Source organism: Sylvia atricapilla, chromosome 7, assembly GCF_009819655.1.
Source record: "Sylvia atricapilla isolate bSylAtr1 chromosome 7, bSylAtr1.pri, whole genome shotgun sequence".
Lineage (NCBI taxonomy): Eukaryota > Metazoa > Chordata > Aves > Passeriformes > Sylviidae > Sylvia > Sylvia atricapilla.
In genome coordinates, this window is record NC_089146.1 from 29380877 (window position 1) to 29401474 (window position 20598).

At 40.3% G+C, this 20598-nt stretch overlaps 1 protein-coding gene across 1 annotated transcript; it reads right to left on the bottom strand.

Moving 5' to 3' along the window:
* Positions 1-940: 940 nt before the first annotated feature.
* On the bottom strand, positions 941-19913 carry LOC136363678 (protein mono-ADP-ribosyltransferase PARP14-like). The gene is made up of 17 exons (XM_066323103.1): positions 19700-19913; positions 18024-18163; positions 17899-17932; positions 16614-16850; positions 15763-15999; positions 12405-14653; positions 11707-11937; positions 11244-11465; positions 10735-10798; positions 9623-9772; positions 8869-8931; positions 7176-7343; positions 6846-7052; positions 6151-6759; positions 5484-5629; positions 3983-4157; positions 941-2370 (listed from the first exon to the last, which is right to left on the bottom strand). Exons 1-17 carry the CDS (start codon positions 19896-19898, stop codon positions 2081-2083), a joined length of 5421 nt encoding a protein of 1806 aa, XP_066179200.1. The 5' UTR covers positions 19899-19913; the 3' UTR covers positions 941-2080.
* Positions 19914-20598: the final 685 nt, after the last annotated feature.

Genomic DNA, 20598 nt, shown 5'->3' on the forward strand with positions numbered 1-20598 from the left:
CACTCTGTTCCCTTCTCTGGACACACGCCAGCACCTACATGCTTTTATTGTCGTGGTGGGCTTAAAAATAAGCACAGGGTTTGAGATCGTTCAGCAGCGCCCAGCACAAGGGACAGTCACTGCCCTGCTCCTGTGGCCACACTAATGCTGAGATAAGCCAGGACGTCACTGGCCTTCTTGCCCATCTGGGTATGGGCTGGTTTATATTCAACCATCTGGATGTCAAACAGCACACCCAGTTCCTTTTGTGTCTGGGATTTTATTTATCGTACACAACTCGGCCTTTTCCCAGCTTCTCAGTCCATAAACACTGCACCACAGAGCATCTTCCAGTTTCTACTATGGAAACAACTGAAGAAACTTTTACCATCATCAGTGATAAGTTACCTGGGTTTTTGCGGTGCTTTATCTGGCAGCTCCTGCTGCTTTCCAAGATGTTCAGGTATAAAGAGGGACACACGAATATAAAGTGGTGTGTCCTGGCTCTCCAAGCTGCTCGGTGACAGCAATGGGAGAAGCCAGTGCACGCCTCACGCTTTCAGCTAAACCAAGTTGCTCTGGCTGCTGAAGTGTTTCCATGACACAGAAAAGTACTGAAAAAAGCAGTGAAAGAAGAAAAGCATCCTCATCTTTTTACAGGGGGCAAATCTATTAAAAGGGGAGTGAGTAAAACTCTGCTCTGCTTTAAATGGAAATTTATGCAGGACATTAATCTGAAGTGCTTCATGGGCACCTGCTGTGAAAAGCAGAAATTTTTTATATTGCCATCTTCAGATGTGGTAAACTCTTTTCCTCTTTGCAGGCAATGAGAACATCATGATGAAGTTTTAAGACATCGTGGCAGCTACTTGCAGCACAGGTTTTTTTTGGCCAAGGCAGAATAATTTCACCTGGAATTTGTACACACAAGTCAAGTCAATCAGACAATACAAGAAAACCATTTTGTCTTCAAAGTCTTTATTGCATTAGTGTTACACATTCCTTTGTGAAACAACACTTCTAAATGAAGTGTGTTCCTATTGCAACTCAGCAATACAGTGTAGCTGTTTGAAACTACTTTTATTAAAACAGTGTATATGGCTTTTGATTGGCAGTTTTAAGATTAAAACACATTTTTAGATGTGATTAAAAGTACTGCTGGCAACGATGTAAAAATTCCATAATTAACTTTTTTTAGAGAACTTTAAAAATTTTCAGCCATCAGAAAAATTCAGCAATCAGAATTGTTTAAGCATGTCAACTGAGTTATGCCTCTGTAGTTGACTCTGCAAATTGGTGATTCTACAGAAGTGTTAATGCTTCAGTATCGAAAAGAAAAAAATTAAAAGTCCCTCTTTACAGTCTTGAAAGTTGCAAAAAAATGGCTTTGTGGAAGCTGGAAGTACTAGGGGGGGACTATAGAGAATTCCGCTAAGGAATGGGCATGAATACAGAAATTTATACCTAAGGAACAACCAAAGTATGCTACAGTAAAAGACATATAGGTAAGGGGACTGAAACAATAAAAACAAAGTGCATGTTCATATTGCACCTATTTCTCTTCCAGACTTTTAGCACCAACAAGGCTGAGTGGATACCTAAGGATGACTGAAAACTCTGTTGGTGGGTGAGGTTATTAGAACCATAGCCCTGCTTTGATTGGAAATGACCTTTCAGATTCCCTCAACACAGAACATTTAAAATAAACTCTCAGAAGATGATGCTTTATGGTGATTACTGGAAACAAGAATATGTAGAGGTGTTCTGACCTACCCCACACCTCTTACTGCTGGTCACAGGTAAAGCAAAGCAGCTTCTACTCCTACCACTCACTCCCCTCTGCCTTGTGTAGGAAGAAGTCAGAGCTGTTCTCACAGCTCTTGCCTACATCTCTGCATAACAGAACTTGAAATGTGAGTACTGAAATAGCATGCTCTAAAATATTTGCTTATGTTAGTCCTTCTGTTGATAATTTGAAGTCATATTTCAACACATGGATAGATCAATAAAGAAGAAACCTAGATGTAAAAAGAATTAGAAATTGCCCTGTAAATTCTTACATGTAAAAGGCACTAAAAATTTCTAGACTATTAAGATCATTCTAGTATTTGAAAGTAATGAGGTATTGTGGATATGCCTGAATGTCATTAAATATGACAAACACTGTTGGATAAAACTCATCATTAACCACACTGTCGTACAGGTCAGTAGGATCTGCTGAGCTCTTTGGTGGTGGAGCCTTTAGTCCTTTTCTCCCAGCACAGTACTGCCCAGTTAGGACACGAGCCAAGTACATGTGTTTTTTGCCATTCACATCTGGAACGGAATAAGTATTCTGAGCAGAGTAACGTGCTTCAAGAGCAAAGTAGGTTCCATTTCCAATGGATGCAGCTGTTAGGAAAGACAATATTTTCAAATATAGTTAGTGTTCTTATTCTCCTAAGAATGTCTAAAACACTCTTCTTTTTTTTTTTTTTTTTTAACTCTGCAGAAGCTATAAATGTGGTAAGAGTTCAAACAAAAAATTCTAGTACTAATCCTTTGTATCAGAATCAAATATGAACCCACATAGATACCAGGTAAGTATCAACACCCAGGTTTTGACTTCCCGTTCCTATGGAGAAAAGGGCTCCTCTGTTTAGCATGGTTTAGCCTGCAATCCATCAAACTGCAATTCTTCACAGACTTTCAGACTTCAAATGACTATATAATTGTAATTATAGTTTTCTAGTCACACTTCCCAGCAAGTTAGAGTAATCACACGTCTTTGTTCAAGACAGATTTCTTTTTTCTGACACTGGTTTAAAGCTGTTGAAGCCAGACAGGTCCTTCCTATCTGGCTGCCCTGATCTTTGGATACTTTTGCTTGGCTACCCAGCCTGACAGAAGGCAAGTGTGCCTTCCCAAACATTAATCACAGCTGAGATGAAAAATGTGGCTGTCAATACCCACAAGCAGAGAGAGGACATGGGGATCTAGGGCTAGTAAATCCAACCTCCTGACACTACCAAAGAGCAGGAAAGTGAAACTACATCTCCTCTGGTCATGTTTTTAAAAAAGTGGTGGCTGCCATTCCTACCTGTGCACAACCTGATATGTTTTGTATGTGCTGAGCTTCATTCATTCAAGAAAATCTCAGAGTATTATATTCCATGAGAGGAACCAAGCAGAGTAAGGTGGACTTTTGGATCCAGACCACACTGAAGTGTCAACTAGATCTGAATTAAGCTGCCCACCTCTCTCAAGATCAAACCATCCCTAGGCATGTACAATTCTGTCTTAAGGAAGAGAACATAAAGAGCAAAAATTAAGGACTTTTGAAGTGAGGTTACATGGCTGCTAAAATCAACTAGCACCTCAATTCAGTCCATGTTCCTCTTCTTTGGATCCTGTCTATATTTGAATGCTGCCAAATAGCAGACATAACATGGCTGTACTAGAGGTAGTGGAAAAAACAAGCTTTGAACTAATGCAGAATATCTTTATGCTAAATATTTGTCTCTTACAGCTATTAAAGGCTAAGAATTAACTAACGGATCTCATAGATTTTGTGAGCATAAAATTGATATGGATGTAGGATCTTATGCTGTCCTAATCTTTGGAGGTAACAGAAGTATCTGCACTCCTACTTAGTCACCTGTCTTTGTGTGAGAGGAGAGGAGATATCATCAGCTAGTAGCTGTTGCCTCAGCTGAGGATGCTGAAGAATGTTCCTTGATCTTTTCTCTAGGTAAATTATACAAAACAATTCCCAAAAGCTGACCAGGCTTCATTTCAGAGTAGGTCAACTCGTTTGGATACCCTTTACATGGTGGCATCCAGCAACAAGTGATTAACTGAATAGGACAGTTCCTCTGTCCATACAGAAAAATCTCACAAGTTGTTTATTACTGTGTTCTCTAATTTCATTCAGCTTTCATGTTGTGCTGAGAGCACTATAACGTTGACATCCTGTAGCACTCATATATGCCTAGGAAATTAACTGATTTGGATAATGACTCACCATTCTTTCCAGCATACCCACGATTAAATCCGTAGGAGTTAATCAACCTCAATGAGGATGCAGCTGTACCATGAAATAGCAACTTCTCATTATCTTGATTTTTGTTCTTTTTACAGATGAATTTTTTTTTTAATTGGTATGTCTGCCAGAGGACACGATTTTGTATTCTTTCAATCTGCAAAATTACAAAATTAACTATATTTATACTAGGGATAAATAGGGTAGGGATGAATATTTATCATAGCAGGAAAGCATTAAAATGAAATCAAACTCAAAGAATTACAGCAATTTTCACTACGTCCTGTTAGCATGAGGTTTGGCAAGAGGAACTGAATATATAGGTCTGAAAAATCACAAACCAAAGCAGCTTATAAGACAATTTCAAGCTCAGCAATTTTGGGTATACATTTGTCTTGCCTACTATACCAGGTACCCAGCAGTCCTAGTAGCTGTGCTTTGTCATTTCTAGAAACAAGCTGCTGTACCTCTACCAGAGGCAATGCTGTAAAATGCCTTCTATACATCCTAATCAGCTTTACTGATGATTTTCTCACTAAAGGACACAGTGTAGCAATAGCATTAGGTTGAGTTTAAGTTTCTCTTCTAGATCTAAACTTCCAAGTCAAAATTGCTTCCTCTAATGTGTAGCTTAGCAACCCTTAAGAAACTACTATATAAAAATCTCTTGGTGGGAGGATGGATGTTGCTGGCTCCCTATGCCAACAATGTGAATATAGCTTAAGGGGAAGTGTCTCTGCATCAAAGTATAATCTTAAAGGCATTTCTGTGACAGCTTTCCATTTTTAACAGAAAAAGACAAAATGTCATTACTTGATTTTATCTATAGCACACTAATATTTTGTTCTCTTCATGTGTTTTCATGACCATGGTTATTGAAGCTGATGATGAAAGAAAAATATTTAAATACATTGTTCTCACTTCTAATTTGATTGCATTTTCTACTGTTGATCTACTTAATTCAGAACAATTCTATCTTCTCCCTGGCAATTAAATCTCTGTGCACTGTGTTGCTGACTTCTAAATACGCAGGATCAAATATTGACACTGGTTAAAACTGACGGCCAAGCCTGAAAGGCTCTGGGCTGAGGGGAGAAGTTGTAAATTAGTCCAAAGCTTTATGTCAGCCTGTATTTGTATTTTTCTTTGTATTCTGAATGCACTTGCTCACGCCTCCATTTCAACATAGAATTTCCTAATTGGAAATATCGTATTAACTAATGAGTACCACATCAATTGAACAGGGTCAGCCTGAAGACTGATGGTCACTGGGTTTGCACCATTAGATAGCAGAGAAATGGCAGAATAGCTCTTAGGAAACTTACTTTGACTTATATTCACCCTGTACAGTGCTGGGGAGACTCACACACAAAAGGTGTATTGGGTTGCAGACACATTATAAGCAAATATTTAGGAAGTATAGTAATGTTTCTTGCCCAAGCATTGACATTTTCCCCCTTCCCCCCCCCCCATATGATATCACCTTCTCTATGGTAAAGTCGGGACATGTTGTCCCAAACATCTTCTCAACTGTTGCGTATTCAGGGTGTGATGGCTTGAGCTTCACCACTTTGACCTGTTCATTTTGCATGTCTGTCCACTCCTTAGGGAGCTCTATTGACTGCATTTCTGCAAAACAGATGTTGCATTATTATGACAGACAACTAGCTCAGCTCCATAGGCACATCTTACAAACCACCTGCATAGAGGACAGCACCTTCTGCAATACTTCATTCAACAAGTACTCTCGCTCTTTCAGACATCACTGGCTCTGTAGTACACTGTAAAGGCTTTACATCTCGTCTAATTATCCCCATGCCAATATCTAATTAAATCAAGCTTTAAAACCCCAGAAGAATGTTATCTATTCTTCACACACCACTTCCTTTTTCAGACTAAAGCATGAAATGTATGCTCATGCCTCACATATATGCAGATAATACTTGCACTTAAAACTGATGTTCTGATTTCACTCATACTTCCCACTGATTATAACACTCAAAACTACTGGCAAAGGGGGGAAAAAAAAAAAAAAGTGAAAAAAGCTAAGGAACACCTTACTTCTTTGGCCTACCTGAGCTTGTATTTATCCATATCATCATTCAATAATAACTATTCAAGTTTTTTAATTTAACAGAAGTATCGTTTACCTTCATCCTTTATCACCCGTTGAAGGTTTATAGTTTTTCCTTGGTCATCAGTAGCTTTTAGAGTATTCAGATCCACCTGGTAGTTCTTCTTTTTAATTCTGATATTCAGATGTAGTTTTTTAGCCATCTTGGCATGCTCCAGCTGCATATTTGTCAGTTTATCAAAAGCAACAAAGCTATTGTTGCTTCCTGGATACCTCCATTCTACCAGATTATGAAGAAGTTCTGCCTTGGATTGCTCTTCTTCAGTAGACTTTATTTGTTGGACCATTTCTTGAACTTCTAGAGAAACAGAACAGACATCCCTGCTAATGCCAGAAATTTTAATTTCAGGGGGAGAAAGCTTATTTAAAATCTGAATGTTGACTTGTTTTACTCTCTGGAGACCTTCCAAAATGGCAATATGTGTCTCATCAAAACTTTCAATTGCCTCATCTGAAATAGTGTTTTCAAACTGTTCCTTTAAAATTAAATCCTTTATCCAGGACTCCGTTGCATCCACCTTCTCTTGGCTTTCTCCACAAATTTGAAATGTGACTAAATGAACTTTCTTCTCCAAAATCATGAACTTTTTCTTCTCAGAAGGTTGTTTTCTGCCCTCGAAAAAGTCTGTGGATAAATAAGTGAATTATTAGTTGTAAGTAAAAGAAGTTCAGTTTTATTTGCCCGTGCACACAGAAAACACACTAACTTACATTTCAACACAGATAACCATGATTCCGCTGTGGATGAATCTGAATCTTTTCTTTTCTTCATGCTTTCATAAAAGTCTGTGAGCATATTTGTCTGGAAGATCACGATCTTAATTGTCTGTAAATGCTGTACTGATTTTTGTCTTGCAAATTCCACTACAGCATCCAACATTTCATCAGCTACCTTGGCTGAACTCTGTCCTGCTTGACCTAAACAAAAATAAAAGGTACAAATCAGTGAACAGTTTTTGTGCAAGTCTGCTGTCACCCATATTAAGTTTGCCTGTTTCTGAACTACCCCATCACACATTGCTTTTCCAAGAAAACACAAACCTGTTCCAATAGCTGGGAAGGCAACAGATTTGTACATCTTTCGTTCACACTCATGAAGCACTTTGGAAACCTGACTCTTCACCTGGTGATTGGTAATCAAATGAATGATTTTACTGCACAACAGGTTCCCACCACATGTAGTAATAAAGCCATTTTGATACTGCCCAGCTGCAAGAAAGAAGACAAAGGAGGAGACATAATATTTACGAAGTGGCAATCTCTTTTGGTAATATTGGTTGTTATATCGATGCTACAAGAGAAGTGGAAAAAGTGGAAAGAAATCCACAGTGAGCTGTTTTCTTGTGGGTTTACTTGATTCTGGTTTTCTTTGTAAATACCCTGCAAACTTTCTTTGAGAAATTAATCGAACTAAATGTGTTTTCTAATTTCCTAAGATCTCTGATACAAAGTATTTTCCTACTAAGTACAATATAAGAGTTTATGACGACTATGAATACATCTCTCTTCTATATAAAATCATGCCAATTTAGTTTATATGAGAAAACCTTTCTTGTGCCACTTACTCTTTAAAAGCCTGAATTCTTACTCTGCAGAAGAGCTGAGTGGTTAAAATAATATTATTAAAATTATGACCAACTGATCTAAGAACGGTATGGAATTTTAAAAAAGATGTTTGTGATTTTTCAGAGCACGTCATGATTGCTTACAAAATGGAGTCATACTGTGAGGATGAATGGATTGATGTGCACAGAGTTCCAGACCACCTCACAGATCATGAAGGTAATGATCATGCAAGATGCTGTACAAGCACTGAGATCAGGCTGATAAATTTACTTTGAGAAGAAGGTTTATCTGCCAGGTGATTTTCTTCTGGCTCTCAGGATTTTCTGAAGAGTAATTTGTACATAAAATTAAAATGTAATTTGGATCATTGTAATGGAGTTTTAAGTTCCTGCAAACGTTAACATTTCTTTGCTTTGTCCATTCCAACAAAAAAGCAGAACTGCACTGGCACTAAGAATTTTATTTTAAGTGGAGGGTAAGGAGTATGTCATAGTAGTTTGTTGATAAGGCCCTGCTCTGTGGTGGAGTTTCCTTGGGAAATGAGCAAGGTGTAGTTCTGCATGGGAATGCAGACATGAGCATATTTACCGAACAAGTTAGACCCAAGTCTTTTATCTTGTCCTGATTTATGTTTTTCTAATTTCCAAACTACAGAGTAGTTTGGAAATTAGAAAAACATAAAAACAGCTCTTTGAAATGAAAAAAAAAAAAAAAAAAAAAAAAAAAAAAAAAAAAAAAAAAAAAAAAAAGAACAGAAGAATCAGTGTAAAAGTTCTAAGAACAGAGACATTTGCCTGATTCAAAGTTAATGGTACATGTGTGTTTGTACAAATGTTCCTAGAGGGCCAAAGGCTGGACAAAAAAATCCAGGAAACTCTATCTTGAAAGTCAGAGTAGCCAGAGCAGGGCTGTGTTTTGGATCCAGTATGAGAATAAAGTATGTAACACACTGATGTTTTAGTTGTTGCTAAACAATTACGAAAAGAAAATTTCTCAAGGTATATGTCAAAACCTTGGGGGACTTTTCAAAGTTCCTAAAAGTGAAAGCTCTGTTATTCAGATAAAATAATTATGCCATCAGAGTAGAGAAATATAAAGAAAATTTAAGTTTTCAGAGAGAATGACAACAACAAAAAAGGATTATAAAAAATAGTATGTTTTAACATACCATATTGAGCACATTCATCTGCTACCTGGGAACCAGCAGCATCCATAATTGCTTTGAAGACCCCTTAAATAACATGAGAAATGCACACAGAGTCATTAAGTCTCCTTAACTATCTCTATTCAAAACCCTACCCAACTTCTGTACTCTACATACGTCCTAAATTCCTGTATGGCAAGATACCACAAAGTTATAAACCTTGACAGTTTCCCTAACATGTCATTGTCCAAGACACACTGCACCAGCTGCAGAGAGAACGTTTCCTTCACTGCTGATCAGAAGTCATTAAGAACAACTGTTTCATTGTTTCACTTGCCAAAGCCATATGACACTCACCAAATTCTCCACAATGGCCTTGAACTACATCATTTGGTATCTTTCATGCTCATAATTCACTGTGTCAAAACCCTCTGCTTCTTACAGGGCAATTTACTTCACCATGGCTTTGTCTTACAGTGAAACATTTTAGGATAAGAGCATTTTTTCAGAATTACACTTAATCTAAAAATTTCATTTAAACATTTTTGGTTTTAAACAAGAAAAATATGGTCAGATGGCTTCTGTTTGGAAACTAAATCAAATATTCAGGATGTGTAAAAAAACTGGTTTAGATCTATTTCCTGACGAATCACGACTCTTCATTTCTCATCTGAAAAATGCTTCATAAAAGTTTCCCTTGTGGACAATTCTTTCCTGTACCCCCTTCTAAAAACTAGCTCAGAATTGTTGATAAGGAACTACATATTCAATATAATACCTGTTTTGGAATCAAATGATGGATTTGATATGTTTACAATAACCTCTGTATCTTCCTTGGTAATATCTCCGCTAACTATTTGGACTGTGATGGAACCAATCTTCATTTCATGAACTCCCAATTGTTCATCAGAAACAGGCCTAATGAAACCTGCAAGGGAAAGAAAAATCCATTAAATCACTTCTCCTTTAGTCTAGAGTATTATTCTCTCCACTAATTGAAACTTTTACTTATCCTTTCAAGGAATATGGTCTAGGTAAGTTTGGTGGATGTAGAGTGTCTCTGTTTTTCTCTTTTTTCCATTTCTGAAAGCTGGGAGGCACAGTATTGTTCTTCCTGTTCAAATGCTATAAAAGTGAAACCATTTCTACTCCTGTAAATTTCTGCAATATGAATTCAGAAAATGGCTTCGGGGTTTGTCTGATCTGACCAGCTCTGTAACAGAGTTTCCTGAATTAATTCTTACAAGAAACGGAGCATCCAGCTTAAGTGTTGCCAGTAATGGAAATCAGATCACATCTCTTTTTAAGTTATTTCCTATTTACCTTCATGGATATAAAACTGTTCCTTTCTTCTAGTCTAAACTTATCTAACTCATATTTTATCTGCCCACTCTTAACTTCATCTCTCTGATACTCAGCAACTGAGGGGGAAGAGCTTTATATCCTTATGAGTAAGCCTCCACCCTTGATGCAGTACACTCATGTTTTGGCAATTGTGTCCCACTACTGTCAATTAATAAATGGAAAGGAAATGATCCACTCTGTATATATAAATACATATATGTAGGAGATTAAAGCTACAGAAATACATGTTATTTATGGCTCGTTTGGCCAATCGATTCCAAGTTCTTATATCCTTTGAGCAGGACAAACTACTGTGTCTCCTACCAGAACAGCCTCTGTTTTAGTAAGACTGGCCTCACTGAGAGTTCAGCATGCCCTCAATAAAAGAAAGTCCTCCCTAAGAATTTTACAAATCACATTTAAGAATGCAAGTCCATTAGGAGGGAAAAAAAATGCCCTGTGCCCTGAGGATATTTCTTCTGTTTCCTGACACACATAAAACCACTTAACAGCATTTACATTCTATCTCACCCCTACACAACTTACTTGGCTGTGCTGCTGCGGCATTGCAACTTTCATCTGCCCTAAGTTCTAGTTCAGTGGTAAAAGCCTAAGAAGAGAAAAAACAGTATGCAAGACAGTATTTCACACTGTATACACTGAACGTTTCTGTAATTAGCATTAACAGCCATGTAGCTCTTGCCGAGGCACCTTACACATCTTATAGCCATATTTAAGTGTTAATAACAGCAGTAGGCCCAGTGTGGGGACAGTGTGATAAGAGATAGTTCTGCATTGCTAGAACCCCTCTGTCAAAGATGAGGGAGCATCTAAAGGCATTTACAGTGCCAAGAGCAAGGCAAATTTTGTCTGCAGCTTCAGCTTGCTGAGAGTTGGTATTTCAGAAACACTGGAAAGACATCTCATTGTCACAGGCCCACACCGGTAAGAAAGTGCCAAATTATTCCCCTAGAAAGCAGTATAAGTAAAACAGATTATTAAAGTGTAACTAGAGCAGTATGTTACAAAGACAGCATTATCCTGAGAAGAACTACCTGAATGTTATCAATATCTCGTGGACTCAAGAGAAAATGAACTTCCTGGAGGTTCTTCAGAATGTGACTACTACTGAACCTGAATACCACATCAAACATTAACTTAGAAACAATGGTTTTAGGAAATCCAAATCCTCCTGTCCCAATAGCTGGGAAAGTGATCGATTTGTGTCCAAGTTCTTCAGTTTTCTTCAAGCAGAAATTGATTACATTTTCTAGGACCTGGACCTGTAAAACAAAGCAAAAGTACTTTTTTTTTTCTTAAAGGCATCATTTATTATTAGTTCCAAAGAAACTGGTATGAGAAGCAGCTCTGAGTGCACCAAGGCAATTTTAGGTCACTCCAATGGAAGAAAATGGAGTCAAATCATCTCAATTAACTATGTTTAAACCTGAAATTTCAGGACAGATCCCAAATAAATATGTAGCAGGGGTGGATGGGGGGTTAATAATTAAAATATACCTTCTCTGTCTGTCCTCCATGCCACTTGGGTAGTATGGCATGAAAGATGGACTTGCAGGCCATAGCACATCCACTGGTGCAGAGCACACTCCCAGGACCAGCAACCTGACTTTGCTTCAGGTTGTCAAACTCAGCTTGGAGAGCTGGTCCAGCTCTTTCCAGCAAGGCTTTGCAAAGACGCCCCGCGCCAAACTGCAGATCTGTGCCAATGCTGTTGACCACAACATCTGTCTGCAACAAAATTACAGCAAAAATAGCTACATGCAGAATTCAAGCAAAAATATGCACCAAGATTAAAAGCCCTACCAATGCAACACACAGCAAAAGAAACAAGATGCCAGTGGATACCCAAAACAGCAGCCCAGACAGGTACATTTCATCTAATATTCACCTTTTGTATTTCTGCTTTGGGTGGGGGGGGGAAAGCAAACTCTTTTACGTGTTAGCCTTAGATCTGGAAAACAAATAAGATCTAGCTAGGAATTGAAATATCCTGAAATTCACAGCTGCCCTCTAGAAATGGCTGCAGTCACAGATCTCAAGCTACACTCAAGTTTTGCAAACTTCCATCCTTGTTTAGCTACGCACAGCTGTTCTTTCCTTATGTAGCAAGACTTGTAAAACCTACTGTCTTTTATCATTTCAGTTAAAAGATATTACCATCAAGTTAGAAAGGAGCCAGAAAAGTAAAGACTTACCACAGCTTCCTGAATAATTTTCTTCTCCACTCGTATGCAAAGTCCCTCACTTGTCACCATCTTCAGATCCTCTTTTCTATTCTCCTTCTGGCCTTTTCTCTGCATCATCCATTTTGGGAAGAATGGTTTAGCTGAAAATAGTTTTTTCACTGTGTCAATCAGAACCTGAATGGTTTCTTCTGAATTACTCACAAGATGGACCTCCTTCAGGCTGCTGTCCTCCATTAATTCTTCTAAGGTCTCCTTGACTGAGGACACAACTGAATCTGCACACATCTGTGGTGGAAAACCATAAACCCCTCCATGTACAGCAGGCAGAGCTATGGAACAATGATTGTATATTTCAGCCAGCTGCAGGCATTTCTTCACTGTCTTTTTTAACAACCACATGCAGCGTTGTGACTCCTTCTCATTCCACCAGGGCCCAACAGCGTGAATGACGTTCTTGCAGGGCAGTCTCCCGGCGCGTGTGATCACCGCGGAGCCGGGCTGCAAACTCCCGAGCTTCCTCACCAGCTCATCACACTCCTCCTGCAGTACTGGGCCAGCTGCCCTCGACAGGGCCTCAGCAAGGCCACCAATGTGTTTTAGCTTCTCATTAGATGCATTCACCACAACATCCACAGGGTAGTCACACAAGTTACCCTTATACACTCCTACCACAATTCCACCAAGCAGGTTTTTTTCATAGCAGACCTTTCGCTTCACTTCATCACCAGCTTTTCCAGCCTTCTGTTCCTCTCCTACTTCTTCTTCTTCCTTAATTCTAATGAAACAGCTAAATTTCTGCTTTGCTTCTAAAACACATAAATCTTTCCTCTCAGTGAAGAACTCCTTTGCCCCCGGTTTATCAATTGGCACATTTTTTGAGTAAAGGGATGAGACAATTTTTTCAAACATGATGGATGCTTCTGGCACTTCTGATCTTGGGCCTCTGAGGGAAATACACGGTGTCTTGCTGTCAAAAATTACTGTCACACCTTTCTTCTTCAATTCTTCACAAACACCAGACTTCTCATTCTCTACAAACTGCACTACCAGCACTGAATTAGCTGGGATGACTTTTTCAGTGAGTGTGTTTCTATCTATAAAAGCATTAAGTCTCTGATAAACCTCTGTTACAGCCTTAGAAAAGCCAGCAATAATCATTTTCTTTTCTTTTCCAGCAGACTGCCAATTGATGACAATTTCCTGGGAAGAACTATATGTCCTGAGCAAGGAGAGAAGAAGATTCTTCCACTGATCCTTTTTAATGACTTCATCATCTTCCACATTGATGCATTTATATTCTAAACGTGTTTTTATTTGCTTTTCTGCTTCTAGAAGATCTTTGGGAGCATCTCCATATAGTAACACAGTATCATCCTGAAGTTCATAAAAAGTATTAATTTTTTCCCTAATGAATAACATTTCTGAGGTTTTTTTATAATCTACACACCGTAGGTAGTGGAAAACATGGGGATCAATAGTAACTGATGTACATGGCACACTCAATGCCTTTTCCAGTAAGTCAGCTTTGACTTTATATACTTCTGCAGGTAGTCCACACAACTGAACAGCCTTTTTTTTGCCATCATAAAAGAGCTTTAGGCATGGATATTCCTTCTGAATATTCTCTTCTAACCCAGCATTGTGCAGCACAGCATACTTCCCTGGGATCACTGACACAGAAATTTCTATGCTCTGTTTTTCCTTTTCACTTTGCTTCATGCATTCCCTCACTTCTTTCTCTGCACTGTCCACTGCTGCTCTGTTGCCTGCAATCACCACCATCTCCTTAGAAATATCAGTTATGATCAGACCAACATCTTTTGACAATCTTTTTTTCACATCTTTCCAACCTGATGAATTGACTTTACACTTTACAGCTGTGTAACGTGCCATGATACGTGTGAATTCAGTGGAAGCATCTTGCTGCCACGTCTTGAGCAACTTCATCATTGGCTTTTTCTCCTTGCAGAGAGATGGTGATGGGCACAACATAACTTCTGGGTTTGTACAGTCTGCCTGGGGCCACTGGAGCTCAGAATGGCAAACTGCCATTTCCTGGTTTATGTCTTGCATCAGATTGGCATGCTTTTGTAAAAACTGCCATACATAGGGGTGAAGTGGCATCCCAATGGGGTCTGGCATCTTGACAGCTGGTCTTTCCTCTCCATAGAGAGCTGTTCCCAGGGAGTGGTAATATGGATGCACAGAAATCAGCGTCTGATCCAGTAAATGCTGCTTTTCCAATACTGTGGTTAGATCTAAAAGTGCACATATGTACAAACAAACATATCATTAACTTCAAATCAGGCAAATGTTTCTGTCCTTAGAATGACTACATTGCTTTTTCTTTTCTTTTTGTTTCATTTCAAAGGGTTGTTTTCATGTCTTTCTGATTCCCAAACTACTCTGTAGGGGACAAGATAAAAGGCTTGGCTCTGACTTGTTCGGTAAATATGCTCATGTCTGCATTCCCATGCAGAGCTACACCTTGCTCATTTCCCAAGGAAACTTCACTACAGAGCAGGGCCTTATCAACAAACTACTATGACATACTCCTTAAAATAAAACTCTTAGTGCCAGTGCAGTTTTACTCCTTTTTTTTTTTTTTTTTTTTTTTTTTTCCCATTTTTGTTGGAATGGACAAGGCAAAGAAATTATAATGTTTGCAGGAACTTAAAACTTCATTACAATGATCCAAATTACTTTTTAACTTTATGTACAAAATATTCTTCAGAAAATCCTGAGAGCCAGATGAAAATCGCCTGGCAGATAAACCTTCTTCTCAAAGTAAATTTACTAAGCCTGGAGTCTCCTAACAGATATTTACCAGAAGTTGTGCTAGCAAAAAAAACCGGACAGTGATTCAAGGAAATCAAAAAATAGTAACAAGATTGTTCTGTAGAACTGTAGAAGCTGTATTCTTCCCTGATTATGAAGATATTTGACTTAATTAGCTTGAAATGAGGATATTTGACCTTATTTAGTTTCTGAAAGTTAACTGTGCAAGCTGAAGGCATTGACAGATTCTGCTCTGTCCCTCTACCTGTAAGTAAAACTATTTTTATACTGCATGTAAAAACCTCTGCAAATGGAGGAAAAAAACACCAGGGAGAAAAACCCATGCACAAGGCAGGCATTAAAATAAATCTCTGGTAAGAAAAAGCAAAACAAACAAAACCCAAACAAAAATACTGAAGCGCTAGACATGCAGCAGTATTTCTACATCCAGAGCACTTCCTAGGAACAGGACAGTGTACACTGACCTCAGCAACAGAAAGCCAGGCTTCTCCTAATGCCCACATTTGTAGTAATTTTCTTTCAGGTCATCTGCCTGTGAGTACCTCGGTCATGCAAAAGACAGTGTTACCTTTGTGGTCACAGAAAGTAATGATGGCCGAGTTCTCCCCGGGGAGGAGCTGGACATCTGACACGGGGCCCCCTCCGTTCCGTGTGCTCTCAAAGTACACTGTGAGGTAGTCTGTGGAAATGCTGTCTGGTAGGTTTTCAGCCTTGATGGTCAGTGTTGATTCAAGAAGCCTGGCAGTCATTTTGAATTCTCTCATTCTCTTGTGTTGTGAACATTTTTCGACCAATTCCTTAGTATCTGTAAACAGAAGAGCAGTATGAACTGACTGTGTTTTCCTGTGTCATTATCAGCCCGGGCTGATAATGACACATTATCAGTCAGAGAAATGAGCAGTCATTATCAGCCCGGGCTGATAATGACACATTATCAGTCAGAGAAATGAGCAGAGTCTACTCCCTGCATTTGGAATAAAACCATCTCTAGTGCCCAAATAATTGCAAATATCACACTGCAATAAAAAAAAGGAAAAGAAAACAACCATGTTACTCTCTGCTATTCACTACCATTATGCCTCTGCTCCCATCTCATTAGTATACTGTCTTCTATAAAGGAGACTTTATATAATCTCCACACTCAGTGCATTTTTAGTTCTTCATCTAATCCAAAATAAGATAGAAATAACAAAACATTATTGTCCAATTTCAATTAATAAAGATGCCACAATTTTTTCAGTGTAACTCTTGGATCATAGGCACTTTTGTGGAACTGTATATAAGACATTTTTCTTGAGAGCCTAAAATCCAGGTACTTTTTAAAAACAGTCTGGATCTCTAGTGGGAGAGGAACCAAGCTCTGAAAGCTGTTACTTATGCTTACATATGGACATTAATAATGGTGTCGTCTTGTCTTACCAATATTTTTTATAAAGGTAGCTACAGCAACATTTATTTCAGGTATCAGTTCAACAGTAAAGTCAGCATCGACAGTCAGGCCACTGATGTTCTCCAACAGCATCTGTAGGCAGTCAGGACTGCATCTCTCTATGTTCTCAAATACCACCGAAGGTGAGGCCTCTGCTGAGTGAACCTTCTCCTGGAGTTCACCGCTTGGAACAAAATTCTCTGCTTTCTTCAAGGCTTTTGTATCATCTGCAGCAGAAAGGTAAGCCACATAAAATGTTGGTACACATTTCCTGAAATAAACAGATTCTTCTCACCCTCCCTCTTCTTTCCCAAGAAAAGATATTGTTAACCAAACAAATACTGCAGGGTACCACTGAACATTTTGACATCCAAAACAGCCCAGGTGCAATATTCTGCAGGGCTGTAGGCAGCTTCTTTGGTGGCACAAAAACAGACCAGACATACCAGTGTCCAAGGTCACTGGTATGTCTCTGAGTCAGAAACTAAACGAAAATCCATTGAGATAACAGGCCACAGCTGCTCAGATGGGTTGGGAGAGACCTTGCAGCCTCTGCATCTGCTTCTTATCCCATGTGCAGGCAAAACAAGCCGGAACACAACTCAGGACATCCACAGGGAACATAGGCCATAAGCAGCTTTGTGTGACTTGATGTAAAGCCCCCTGATGAGCACTGTGCCCTGCCATCAGTGCAGTGTGACAGCGCTGGAGGGCCCATGTGCACAAAGGGCTGATAGGGATGCAACTACATTTTGCAAACAGAAAATATAACAGAGGTGTCCACTGAGTATCCCAGAAGTCCAGTGTCTGCCAGAAGCAAGCACGTCTCCAGCTTTGCAGACAGATGAGGGTGGAGGTGTGAGAGAACCTCCAAACTGGAATGACCAACAGGCTGGCTCTCCCTGCTCTCCGAGGTACAAAAACCTACTGATACCAAACACATAACATTTCCAGAACACAGCAGCCTTTGAAGGCCTACTACCATAAACAAGAAGAAAACTAACAAAAATATGAAGCAACAGTTCTTCAGGTGCTAGTTACTAGACTGCTGAAGGAGTCGTCTCCTCCACTCCAATGAAGACAATACCAAAAAGCCAAAACCAAAAGCCAGGCTGACCCAATGAAGCAATTGAGAGCAGCATGCGGAGATTTCCAGGTTCTTCTCTAGTAAAAAACAGATGACAACTTGAAGAACTGGAACCCATGTGTGGAGAAAAGTACCAACATTTTTGTTTTATGAAGAATCAGCACACAGAGTGATGGATAACATTTTACCTTTTGTTTCAAGGCTGCTCATGGTGTACAAAGCCTAAAATAAAATGAAAGCCAAATGTTAGTGACAGATTAGACACTCTCCCCGCTACTTCAAAGCTCTGGTTAGGATTACAACTTTTATTCACCTTTGTGGGAACTGATCTTTCTTCAAATGTCTTCCTTTTAGTAGCTAGTGTGGTTTCAGGCTCTGTGACAATCAACCTCAAATTTCCTTCTTCTCCCAAATGCAACTGATGCGAGTCTCTCTCAAGAACTCGTTGCTTAACTAAATAAAACCAAAAAAGCTCTGTGAAAATCTGAATGGAAACGCAGCTTTACATTGCATGGCACTTTCCCACCGTTACGAAACGGTCGCGGTTTAGGAATGGCATTCCGCAATTTACTGTTTCCACTGAGAGGCGCCAGACCTCGCCGCTCGCTCACTTTCCTTCCCCTCCTTCCCCCCGTCCCCGAGCCGGGGCAGGATGGAGAGGAGAAACGAAGACACAAAACCCTCAAGGATTACAGGACGAGATGAGAACAACAGACTACAAATAGCAATGAAGGAAGAAAAACGAGCAGGAACAACAGCAATACTGATAACAGAGTGTACAAGTGAACGCCGTTGCTCACCCGACCCCGCACTCGGCAAAACCTGGGACAAACTCCCTCCCTGTCCGTGCCCGCAGGGTATGGCTAAGGTGGGATCGACTATCCCCAGGGAGCTGGCTGTGCCCCTCCCGGCTCCTGGAAGAGTAAACCTCGCCTTGGCCGGAACAAGGATATACAGATACATTGTCCCGCAAAATGAAAGAGCTTTAAGCTCGTAACACCGACGCAGTATGCACAAGGCGTTCTTCCTTAAAACAAACAAACGGAAGAACAGAAGAGGAAATTACTCTTCCAAAAATTCGCCAGAGATGCAAAACGCGGCTCTATCATGGGTTTTATGGTGGTACCCGAAAAGTCCCCCCACGCCTTAAACATCCTCTTCCAGACAGTGCCGAAATGGCTTGGGGCTGTATGTCCTGAACTTACCAGCCGGGAGAGCCAGTAACTGGGAAGCATGTTAAGGCAAGAAAAGGAAAAATTGTATATAGGTATGTGTATAGGTATCTGTGTGTTTCTGCACATACATGCATGTGTATGTATACATTTAACTCAACTGCAGCTAAATCCTTTCCTGCTTGCTGCAAGTTTATAAAAATATGTGCATGTTACAGATGTCATATTTCTATATATACATCTGTAACTGATCTAATTGCTAGTTACAGAATTAGAATTATTATTCTGAGTGCAGTTTAGAGAATACTACTGTGCATCAAGATGAGTATGTATATACTCCTCCCAGAATATATTATTATTATCATTATTATTATTACTATTACTATTGCCTTTATGCAAAACACAATCTAGAGGCTAGTACTAAGCACCAAATCTAAGCATACATATATCATATATATCATACGTGTCATATTCTGAGTTAGAAGGGACCCACAAAGATCATCGACTCCAACTTCTGGACCTGCGCAGGACATCCGCAAGAATCACACCGAGTTTACAAACACTGTTCTATATTACACAGTAGAGGGTGTATACGACATATTATATACTACAGACACTGCACATCACGTACCAGATGGGATACATCATTACATCGTATTACTAACTGAGTTAGCATGTATCTTTTAACTCGCAGAGAGTTTAGACTTGTGAGTTACGACCCCAACACCCCCGCAGGGAGCCCACACACTAATCCACGTCCCGGCCCCTGCCCTCGCCGGGTCCCCTCATCCCGACCCGGCCCGGCCCGGCCGCTCACCCTCGGGGCAGGAGAAGCAGACGAGGATGTGACCGGTCCCGGTGTCGGTCCCGGTCCGCAGCTCGCACTCGCCGCCGCCCGAGCGCTTCTGGCTCTGGAAGTACCAGAGCAGCTTTTTCCTGAGCGTGGGCGGCGGCTCTGCGGGGCCCCAGTCCCCTCGCACCAGCAGCGGGAAGGCGCACGGGCGCTGCCCCTCCATGGCCGCCCCACGGCTCCTCTGCCCGCCGCGCTATCGCTTTCGCTTCCCCGCGCACGGGGCGCGGCTGTTCCCGGCAGGCACCTGCCCGATGTGTCGCCGCTGCCGCCTCTGCGATAGCCCTGCCCAGGTCTCCTCCTCGGTTCCCCCGGCACATCTTCATACCTGCCCCTTAGGCTCCTCCCTGCCTAAAACATTCAAAGCGTCTCCTTCGCCTTATTTAATGCCTTGCTAGCCCGTCTGCCGGGGACTGGGAGCCTCTCTCTCTGTTGTCTCAAAAGAAGTTCCTTCCACCAGCTGTGCGAGAGGCCAATCCACACCCAGAGTCGAGGCAGTTGATTCATCTACAGTTCTGCACAGCGAGGCGGGGCTGGGTGACAAATCCACAAAGCCAGCGCGGTGACTACCAAAACTTTCCACTCTTTGTACATTTTAGCAAAACATAGCGTTAATGTTCATTGGTTAGAAGTTACTTACTTCTCTTATTAATTAGTATTCTGTCTTCTGTTGGTTAATGATTCTCTTTCTTCTCATGCCAATAAGTTCATGTGCTCAGTCTTCCTCTTCTTTTGGGTCAGTGGGTTTCTTGACTCAGTGGGCCATGAGTTGGTGGCCACGATCTCCTCTTGGTGGAATTACCTTAACCCAGTAAAAGCTGATTCAGCACGCTTGCTGATTTTTCTTTGTTTCTTCCTTATCTTGA